Source organism: Fonticula alba (genome assembly GCF_000388065.1).
Source record: "Fonticula alba strain ATCC 38817 unplaced genomic scaffold supercont2.9, whole genome shotgun sequence".
NCBI classification, from domain to species: Eukaryota; order Rotosphaerida; family Fonticulaceae; genus Fonticula; species Fonticula alba.
In genome coordinates, this window is record NW_009242979.1 from 842,694 (window position 1) to 852,899 (window position 10,206).

A 10,206-nucleotide genomic window follows, 5' to 3' on the forward strand; every position below is an offset into this window, starting at 1 on the left:
GGGGGGGGGGGGACACCGTGTCCATGCCGCAAAATACCCCCCGCCTGGCGCGTGCCGCAGGGGAGGGGGCGGGGCAGGGCACAGGGCGTCTCCATGCGCACGCGTTGCCTTCCGTCATTTCTCTCAATACACACAAACATAGACAACACGCGCATCGCTTTGCCCCCGCCTTTCCATGGGCACTACGCGTGCAGTTGGTGTCGCCACCAAGTGCCAACGGTCACTGGCATGGCGGCGTCTCCCACGTCTTCCTTGGTCCGCGATCTGGGGCGGCGCGCTCTCCCGCGGCCGGGGGGTGTAGTCTGTCTGCAATTTGGAGCGACGGTGGGCGAGTGTGGGCCGATCGGCTTTCCCGTGGAGATCTGGCCCTGTCTGGGGGGGGGGGGGGGGGAAAAAAAAAAGGGCCCGAGGGATTGCCTTGGCAGGCGTCCTGGGGTCAAGTTCCCTTCTCTTGGTGCCTTTCCCCCGCCCCGATCCTTTGCAACTTTTGTCCGGTGCCCCTCTCCCCTCCGGGTCCAAGGTAGTTCATCCTCGCTGTCCCTCACGAACGTGCCCTGCGAACGGGCCGAACGCACGCCCTCTCGCGCTCCACCTCCCACTTCGAGGCGCCATGTCTGATGGCCGTGCTGTCACCGCGTTGTCGGATCGTGGGCGTCCTTCGGCCCCCAGTGGTGGAGCAGCCGATATCCAGGCCGATGGTGGGGTTGTCGATGTTCAAGTTGTCGATGAGGAGATCATCGATGTGCTGGACAGTGATCATGATGTTCCGCCCGCTCGACGGACCCGTTCTGCCACCATGACCGCACGCGTTCTTCGCCAGCCGGATCCCGACACCGAGGACAGCGCCGACGAGGAGCCGGCTCACAGCGACAGCGATGGGTCATCCTCGGATGAAGATGAACCGAGGCCGGCCATGCGCCTCCGAAAGCGCGCGCGCCTGGTTACCACCCCGCCGGGCGGGGTCCTTCCGCCCCCTGCCAGCCCCCTGGATGGGGATTTCGCGGCGCTCATCGCCCGCTCTCATCCACCGGTGGGGATGCATCTCATCCCGGAGCAGCTGCTCCAGCCAGTGCGTGATATTCCCCCCCCCCTGTATCGGGTTTGCCGCTTCTTCCTGGTTGCGGGCTGCCAATTGTATTCGCATCCTTGCAGCAGCTGCTGACCGCCATTCCGCCAGACCCATGTGCCGAACGAGGTGCGCGAGCAGCGGCCCGTGTGGATGTCCGACACGGGGCGCATCTTCCTCGAAGTCTTCCCCCGGCGGCGGCGCCCGCACCGGACCGACCACCGGAGCCATGCAGTGCGGTGCATCACCGGCCGGGCACCCTCCTTCGGCCGGCTACTACCGCCGCCGGTCTTCGAGACCCCGGAGCATGTTGACCGGCATCCGGTGGAGTTCCGCCGCTTCATCACCACCTTCCTGGCGCAGGTGGCCGAGCCGGTCACGCGGACCGATCTCATCCACGAGTACCAGCTGTCGGTCCAGTCATTGCGAAATGCGGTGGCCACATCGGTCCGGAATGGCGGCTCGCCGCGCGCCACCCGGCGCATGCTTCGACTGGCCAGCAAGGGGCCGCTGCCGGCGCCGGTGCGCCGAGCCCTGGCACGGGCCGAGGCTCCAGCTATCCCGGGCATGGCGCCCCCTAGCGATCACCCTGCCGGGTCGAGGCTTCCTTGGGGTCGGACGCGAACGGGCTTGCCGGCGGTTCGGCTCTTCCCCTGGCCGCCGCCAGCTGGCTTTCACGCGGACTCGGTGGCACTCGGCGCCCTGTTGTCCACCCTGCCCGATGCTCCGGCAACGTCGATGCCCGTGCTGGCCATTGCCCGGGAGGACAGTGGCCTGGGACCAGGCTCTCCCCTGGTGTCGGCTGGCCAAGGGAGCATGTGCCTCGCAACAACCTCCCCCTCGGCAATGCGTCGCATTCTGACAGACCCCTTCCTGCGGGCTCTTCTCACCTCGTCGGGTGCCGGCTCCGAGGCGCCGCCCCTGTCCGGTGCCGTGGCGGCCCGACACGCCGGACGTGGGTATGACGCCTCGTCGGCCAGCGACGATGATTGGCCGGATGTCGGGAGTGCCTCGGCCAGTGGCGACAGTGACACCGACCCGGAGCAGGAGCCACCTGCCCGGAGTCCGGCGGCTGGCCTGGAGCCTGGCGGACCTCTGGGCGATGAGGATGCCCCATTGGCCGATGCGCAGGCCGGCCCATCGCCCGGCACCGGGGCAAAGCCCTTCAGTCTGGAGGCCCTCTTCTCGGGGAGCATCGATTTCTTCGCCCAGGACCCGGTCCCTGGCCCGGTCGCCGGTGACCATGTCCCCTCGGCGGATGCCTGGCTGGCTGATGATCCGGAGATTCGATTCCTGCGTCAGCGCCTTGCCCTGGACTCCGGGACAGGCTTGGATGCCCTGCTTGGCGAGGCAGCCGCACCGGAACGCATCCACTCTTGGTGGCATGTGCACCTGACGCGGTCGTCGCAGCGGGCTTTCTGCGTCGTCATCGCTGCCGAGCATTTTGAGGCACGCCAGTGGCTTCGTTTGGTCCTGTCCCCTTGCTGTTGTTTCCCCGCCCGGACTAACCCCCCCCGCAGGCGGTGCTCTTGCGTGTGCGCTTTCTGGGCATCGGTCCGGCCTGGTGCCCGGAGCCACCGCGAGACCTGGTTAACTCGCTGGTGGCCCGGGAGGCCGAACGCCCGGCCGCAGCGGGAATTGGCGGCCTCCGCGCCCCTGCCCCGTGCATCCCCCTGCCGATCAGTCTCAAGGCGTCGACCAAACTCCGGCCACATCAGGTGGCTTGCCTGGAGGCCATCTTCTCCGGCAAGTATGTGGTCTTCCCTTGGCATGGGCATCTGCTTCCTTCCCCACACTGATCCCCTTCTTCTCGCTCCGTCCTCCTCCCTCCTGCCTCCCCTCGACCAACCCTCGCCAGCCGCGCCAAGTCCGGTGTTGTGGTCCTCCCGTGTGGCGCTGGCAAGACCCTGGTGGCCATTGCGGCGGCCTGTGCCTTGCGGCTGAGCACCATGGTTTTGTGTCATTCGCAACTCGCCGCCACCCAGTGGCGATCCGAGCTCCTGCGTTGGGCTGATGTCGGCGCCAGCATCGAGGGCCGCGCAGCCGGCGCCCCCGGCCCAATGCGGTCGGCCTATCGGAGTCTGAATGCCGATGATCGGGTGACCATTTGGTCCAGTTCTTCCGGCAAGCGGACGGTGCGTTGGTGCTCCCCCTTTGCTGCCTTCCTTTTCCGCCGGCGCTCGCGTGCTGACCCGATTCCCCCGTGGGTCCCTTGGCCTGGCCGTTCCGGTGTTGGTGGGCGATGGGTCCGCAGTTTCGCGATGCTGGCTTCCCCTCGGGCGTGCTGATCAGTACCTATCAGACGGCCTCCTCTCGAAGCTCCGGCCACTATCAGGTACGGCGGTCGGCGCGGGGGTTTCCCTGCGGTTGCGGGCATTTTTTCTGACGTCCTGCTCTTTTCAGAGCCAGCCCGGGAATGAGGCCGGCCTGGACTCGGCTCTGCTGCGCTTCGCGCGAACCGTGGACTGGGGCTTGCTGGTGCTGGACGAGGTCCATGTCTTGCCGGCGCACACGTACTCCCGAGCGGTGGCGCGCATTCAGGCGCGAGTGAAGCTCGGCCTGACGGCGACCCTGGTCCGAGAGGATGGCCGCCTGGGGCGCATCCGGCATCTGGTCGGGCCACGCCTGTACGAGGCCAACTGGATGGACCTGGCTCGTGGGGGGGCCATTGCTCGGGTCAAGTGCCTGGAAGTGTGGTGCCCCATGTCGCGAGGGTTCTTCCGGGAGTATCTGGCAGCCCTGTATGGCACGGGTGGTCCAGCCGCCCTGGGATCCTCCTCGCCAGGTGGCACTCCCTCCCGGGGTCCTGGGGCCGGGCGCCGGGCCACACGCGATGCCCTGGTTGCACTGTGCCCCAGTAAGATCCACGTTCTGCAGGCACTGTTGCATCGGCATCGGAATGACAAGACCGTCATCTTCGCGGACTCGGTCTACTCCCTGAGGCAGTTGGCACGCCTGTTGCGCCTGCCGCTGGTCGACGGCGGTGTGGGGGAAAATGAGCGCCGGCGACGCCTGCAGCGTTTCCAGTCGGATCCCTCCTGCCGGGCGATCTTGGTCAGTCGAGTGGGGGACACTGGCATCGATCTTCCCGAGGCCCGGTGCCTGATCCAGGTGGGTGCGCAATTTGGGTCCCGCCGGCAGGAGGCCCAGCGTTTGGGACGCATCCTTCGTGCCAAGGGGTCGTCGGCATCTGCGGCCCGAGCGGCCCGAACCGGCGGCAGCATGGCCGACACCCTGCGCGGCGCCCTGGACGAGGCGCGGCCCGATGGCAATGGGCTGGTTGGCCTCACGGGCGGCCGAGGCGGCCTCGGCGAGGTGGGATCTGCCGGGCTCAGCCCGGCATCCGCCTCCCCTGATGCCGGTCTGCTGGGAGCCGGCGGGCGGGCTTGGTCTTCGGCGGCGGCGGCGGCGGCCGCCGCGCGGGCCATCGCCCAAAGTGACGCCTCCATCAGCTCGGCCTTCCTGGAGCCCGTGAGCCCGCGATCGGCCGCCGGGGATGGGCCCAGCTCGCCGGCGGCAGCGTCAGCGGCCGGTCCGCCGACCACCCCTCTTCGGCTGGGGGCCTCAGCGCCTCGGGGCCCGGGATCACCGAGCCCCGGGGCCAGTCCCTCGCCCGGAGCCGGCAGCCCCGGAAGCGGCAGCAGTGCCAGCTCATGTCACATTACACGAACGGTCGGAGCCACGGCCGATTTGCTGGATGTGACGACCCCCGGGGCGGAGGCCTTCGATGCGTGTTTCTATGCCCTGGTGGCCACGGATACGCGCGACGCGCGCGACGCCAAGCGCCGGCGGCGGTACCTAGCCGATCAGGGATACGCCTTTGAGGCGCTCCCGGCGGCGGCCATCATCAATGAGCTGGCTCCGGCGGAGCTCCGGCGGCTGGCTTGTCGCGGGGAGCGAGCCCAGGCCATCCTCCTGCGGGATATCACTCGTCTCGAGGAGGTGGACTTTGCTACGGCCCAGGCGGCCGACCTGTTTGACCAGACCGCTGGCGCTGGCGCTAGCGCAGCCGGGCCCACATCTCCCGATGGGGGGTCAGTCCGCGGGTCGGCCTTCACGGTTCGCAGCGCCGGATCGTTGAGTCAGGCGTCCGGTGCCGGGGTGGCATTTTACACGGAAGACGCTGGCAGGGGGTCTGCCATGCTGGCGGAGTCTCCGGCGGGCCTGGAGGGAGCCGAAAGTCTGGAGGCGCCCGAAACCCCGTCATCACGCCGGCCATGAGACGTGGTCCCCTTGTTGTCGGCCATCAGCCGGTTGTTCTGCGCTGAGCGCTGTCAAATGGCCAATAAAGCAGCCCACCCTGGAGTTGTCTCCCCTTCTCTTCCCCTCTGGGCACATGGCTGCGGCAGTCTGATGTGAAAGAGGGGAAGCCGGGAAAATGCTATGCATGTGTGCCTGTGCGTGTGTAAGAGATCAGCGCGACGTGCGCGGATATAGTGTATTGGGTGGGTGCTCGGCAAAAGAGGAAAGCCCCATTCATGTGTGCATTTATGTGTGTGTGTGTGTGTGTGTGTGTGTGCGCGCGCGCGGTGATGACGGGCACGCCCCTCGGGAGCGCCCAATTGCCGAATGCCGGGGTAGGAAAGAAAGATAGGCAACCGTGGGCCAAAGGGAGGGAGGAAGGGAGTGACACATGGCGCAGACGCATGTGTGCTTGGGGGGGGGGGGGGGGGGGGGGGGTTGTTTTGGGGGGGGGGGGGGGGGGGGGGGGGATGTATGTTTGTGTGTGTGTGTGTGTGTGTGTGTGTGTGTGTGTACATACGCACGCACATGTACGCACACATCCATCCATACACACAGGGACATCTATGAGGAGGGAGGGGGGAGCTCATTCATACCTCGTGCATGCGTGTGCGTGTGGGCATGATACCACCAGCAGCAGAGTGCAGCGCCTTGCCAATGAGGCGAGGTGACAGGCAGAGGAGAGGGGAGGGGATGTCTTACTTGTCGCGAACCTCCATGTTCAGCAGGGCCTTGGTCTTCTGGGTGGCCATGGAGTCAATCTCCTTGATGCCATCGTCGATGACCTTCTGGATGTCCTTCTCCACGCGCTTGACCGAGTCCTTCGGCAGGGAGCTCTCGACCTTCTTCAGGTCGCGCAGGGCCGCCTGGCGGATGTTGCGAATGGAGATCTTCGAGTGCTCGGAATCCTTCTCGATCTGCTTGACCAGCGACTCGCGGTACTCCTTGGTCACGCGCGGCACCGGGACCTTGATGATGTTCCCCTCGGTCGACGGGTTGAGGCCCATGCCGCCGCCGCGAATGGCCTCGGCGATCGGCTCGGACATCGACGCGTCGAAGACATTCAGCTGCAGGGTCTGGGGATTGAGGACACTCACCTGGCAGAGATTGCGCAGGGACATCGACATGCCCTTGACATCGACCGTGACGCTCTCAAGGATGGCTGGTACACACAGGCAGGGAAGGGGGGGGGGAGGGGGGAGGTCGGGAAAAGGGTCAGCCAGGCTGGTGATTGTGGAGGGAAGGGAGAAAGTCGCAGGGGCCAAGCAAGAGGCGAGACTCGCTCAAGGAGCAAGACAGCGTACCGGGGTTGGCGACACCCATGCGCATCTGGGCCAGGTCCGTGCGGAAGACCTCGATGGTGCGGGAAATCTTCTGCTTGGAGGGGGTGACCGTGGAGGCGATGACATCCTCAATGCGCACCTCTGGGGCATTGTCATCCTTGCCGCCCTTGCCGCCCTCTATTTCGGGTGGATGTCCGCGAGGGAGATAGCGGGCCATGGTCAGTTGTGTGCATGTCGGCATGTGGGTGGGTGTATACATATATATATATATATATATGTGTGTGTGTGTGTGTGAAGAGGCGCAGGCGTGCATGCAGGAGGGGAAGGCCCGGCCAGGTGTGACCAAGATAGAGAGAGAGAGAGAGGGAAAAAGAGGGAGAGAAAGAGACACGGGAGAAACGCACTGCCACCGGCCTTCTTCTTGGAGGAGTAGTGGCGCATGATAATCGAGGCGCCAGGGCCGGAGGGGGCCCCGGTAGGCATGAGCATGATCGGCTGGACGGCCAGAGGAGTAGGCGCAGGGCGGTCCGCCGGGGTGGTGGCGAGGATGGCCGAGGCCGCGCGCGTGCGCAGGGCCTGGCTGGCCGCCACACGGCCGGCGGAGACGCGGAGAGTGTTGAGAAGCATGGTTGTAGGTGCCAGACGTGCGCGCGTGTTCGCAGGGAATGACGGGGACTGTGGGAAAGCAGGTGAAGTGGGGGGGAGAGGGCTGGCGCGGCAGGCCGCCGGGCGCCCTGGTGCTGGTCCGGTTGCTCTTGGCGGCCCGAGCCGAGGCAGCTCCCGCTCCCTCCCTCCCCCGGGTGGCGTGTGGGACCGGAGGCGCGCAGGCCCAGCCACAGGGCCGGAGGCCTGGGTCAACTGGCCGGTTCTGCTGCGTGCCCCCCGATCGACGGTCACTCTCTTCCCCTATTTGTGCAGGCCCGTGTGGATGATGGCCGCCACACCCAAGCCATGCCCGCCCGAGGGAGGGAGGGAGGGAGGGGGGGGGGGGGGAAGGGACAAACAGGCGGGGGGGCTGATGGTCGTGGCAGCCCGCAGGCCGGGCCAGGGAGGACCGGGCAGGCGTGGCAAGATCGCCAAGAGGTGCCACCGCACCAGGTCCCACGCCGGGCCCGCGCCCCCATCTTTAGATTAAACCCCGCCTCTGGCCGGGGGCGCATGCTGCGATCACCGATGGGCAGTTGCCGTCGGAGCGGCCGTGCGTTCCCCCGGCCAGGGGGGGACACCGCGGCTCGTTCCCTCCCCCCCCTCGCCCGCCTCCCCGTCAAGCATGTGCCTTTTCAGGTCTAGTGTGTGTATTGTGCAGAGAGACAATGCCCGCCGGGGCGGCCAAGGTGACTCCTGCCCTAGGCGCTCGGGCAAGGGAGCGGGAACGGGAGAGCGAGGGCAAAAGGGGCGCGCTTCTGGCATGGGGCTGGTGTGCCGGGGGCGCGCTCTTGCGTCTCTCTGTTTTTCTCATTTTCAAACCACAAGGACGGGAGCAGAGGGGGGAGGGTGAGCCCCTCCCCCGCGCACGTGGGACACATATGCCCGCGTGCGTGTGTGTGTGTGTGTGTGTGCGTGTGTGTATGTATGTATGTGTGTGTGTGTGTGTGTGTGTGTGCAGGCATGCGCAGAGTGCGCTTTCATCCCCGGTTGCTCCTCCGGCCCTCGGCCCGGCCTCTCTCAGAGTATCCCAGAGCCCGTCCTCCCCCGGGGCATGCGCTCCATGATGGATCCCATCATCCAGACATGGGGACACAGGGCCATCGGCCGAGGTGTGCCCGTGCACGGCCCCGCGCCGGGAGGAAGCCATGTGGCGAAAGAGAGAGAGGGAGAGAGAAGGGGCGAGAACCAGGGGGGAGGAGGGGCGAATAAACGAGGGCAAGGGGGAAGAGTGATGAGGCGTGTGTGTGCGTGCGCGCGCGCGCGCGCGCGGGGCCACTCCTCACACCTCGAAGAGCCACGGGTGGCGGAGCATATCAGCCGCGGTGGCCCGGCGGCTGGGATCCATCTCCAACATGGGCAGGAGGAAGTTGGCCAAGGACTCGGCATCATGCCGGGCGAAGTTGTACTCCTCCAGCAGCACGGAGCACAGGTCCCAGTACTTGAGGGTGGACACGCGCCGCAGGGCCGGGGTCACCTCGGCGGCCGGGTTGTCCACGAGGGAGGGGCTGCCGCGCGAGCGACCGCCGGCCCGGGCGCCACCTTGCGCTCCGCCGGAGCCCGGGCCAGGGAAGCCCTCCGGCCGGATGAAGAACTCGGCCGACCGACGACCGGCCATGGCTACCCGGGCCGGGAAGCACTTGGGCCCGAGGAGCTCCATCATCAGGGCCAGGTGGTCGTCATCGCGCGAGTACGACTTGGAGGAGGAAGCTCGCGGGTTGAAGAGGAAATCCCCGGTGGCCAGCTCGAAAACCATGCACGCGAAGGACCACATGTCGGTCGGGGTGCTGTAGCCAGCCTCGATGATGACCTCCGGCGCGCGGTACTGCCGGGTTTGGATGTCCCGTGTGAAGGGGTGCCCAACGAAGCAGGCATTGCCGAGATCGGCGATCTTGTAGATGACCGTCGGGTCGTGCTGGCTGGTGCTGCTGCTGCTGCTGGTGTTGCTGGCGCTGCCACCACCACCGCCACCGCCCCCGGCGCCGGAAGACCCGAGGGCCGGGGGCGAGGACTCGGTCACCGGGGGCGAAGTGGCACCGGGCTTGTTGCCGGCAGCCGGGACGATGGCCACATCGACATCCATGTGCTCATCATCATCGCCATGCGGGTAGTGGGCCCCGGCCGCGCCGCCATGCCGAGAGGAGGCGGACGAGGACGACGTGTCGACCGACATGCTGGACAGGGACTGCTCGAGGCGCGAGTCGGTCGACTGCGACCGGAGCTGCTGCCGGCGCCGGCTCCGGTGTGTCTCCAAATTGGCCAGCTCCCGATGGGAGGGGCGATACCGGCGAAGCAGGCGCGAGGAGACATCGGCCTGGGCCCGGGCGGCCACGCTGTCGACGACGCGCTGCACACGCCCCGCATGGCCGAGACCGATGAGGACATTCTCCGGCTTCAGGTCGGTGTGAATGATGCCGCACACCCGGTGCAGGTAGTCCAGCCCGCGGAGGACATCCCGAGCAATGGTCCGGACCATGGCCAGGGGCAGGCCCCGGTGCTTGAAGCGCCGGATGAGGTACAGCAAGTTGCGGCCCATCATGTCGAAGACCATGCACACGTGGCGGCTGTTGTTGCCGGCGTGCACGAAGTTGTCCCGCATGCGCACCACATATTGGGCCAGCTCGGCGTCCGACTGGGGCTCCGGCGCCAGGAAGGACATCGGCCGGTTGCCGGCGGCGAGGGTGGTGGTGGCGCCGGAGGAGGCAGTGCCGGCTCCGATGCCGGAGTCGGGGATGCCCGGGGCCCCAGGGTCCGAGGAGCCGGCGGCCGATGTGGCGACATCGGCGCTGGCCCCGGGCGGGGGGGCCGTGTAGTTGCGCCGTGGCCGGCGATCGACCGCGCGATCGGCCACACGCCGGCACAGGCGGATTTCATCGCGCGCGGTTTCCGAGTACCGACGCGCGCTCTTGACAACCTTGAGAGCAACATGGTCGCCAGTTCTGGGTGGAAGGTTGGGGGTGGGGCGGGGCG

At 67.2% G+C, this 10,206-nt stretch overlaps 3 protein-coding genes across 3 annotated transcripts in view; 1 reads left to right on the forward strand and 2 right to left on the reverse strand.

The window, feature by feature from the left end:
* Positions 1-610: 610 nt before the first annotated feature.
* On the forward strand, positions 611-5,371 carry H696_05254 (hypothetical protein; the record flags this gene model as incomplete). Its single annotated transcript, XM_009499116.1, has 6 exons — positions 611-1,069; positions 1,178-2,515; positions 2,587-2,816; positions 2,925-3,201; positions 3,321-3,401; positions 3,470-5,371. 6 exons carry the CDS (start codon positions 611-613, stop codon positions 5,285-5,287), a joined length of 4,203 nt encoding a protein of 1,400 aa, XP_009497391.1. The 3' UTR covers positions 5,288-5,371.
* A 431-nt stretch (positions 5,372-5,802) lies between these two features.
* H696_05255 (hypothetical protein) lies at positions 5,803-7,323 on the reverse strand. The gene is made up of 3 exons (XM_009499117.1): positions 6,996-7,323; positions 6,613-6,768; positions 5,803-6,470 (listed from the first exon to the last, which is right to left on the reverse strand). The coding sequence occupies exons 1-3, from the start codon at positions 7,216-7,218 to the stop codon at positions 6,007-6,009; spliced, it is 843 nt and encodes a 280-aa protein (XP_009497392.1). The 5' UTR covers positions 7,219-7,323; the 3' UTR covers positions 5,803-6,006.
* A 1,184-nt stretch (positions 7,324-8,507) lies between these two features.
* The window catches only part of H696_05256 (CMGC/SRPK protein kinase), a 3,004-nt gene continuing 1,305 nt past the window's right edge, over positions 8,508-10,206 (reverse strand). The window contains exon 4 of the mRNA XM_009499118.1: positions 8,508-10,175. Coding sequence (XP_009497393.1) covers positions 8,519-10,175 — 1,657 coding nt within the window. The 3' untranslated portion in view covers positions 8,508-8,518. The remainder of the gene's footprint in view (positions 10,176-10,206) is intronic.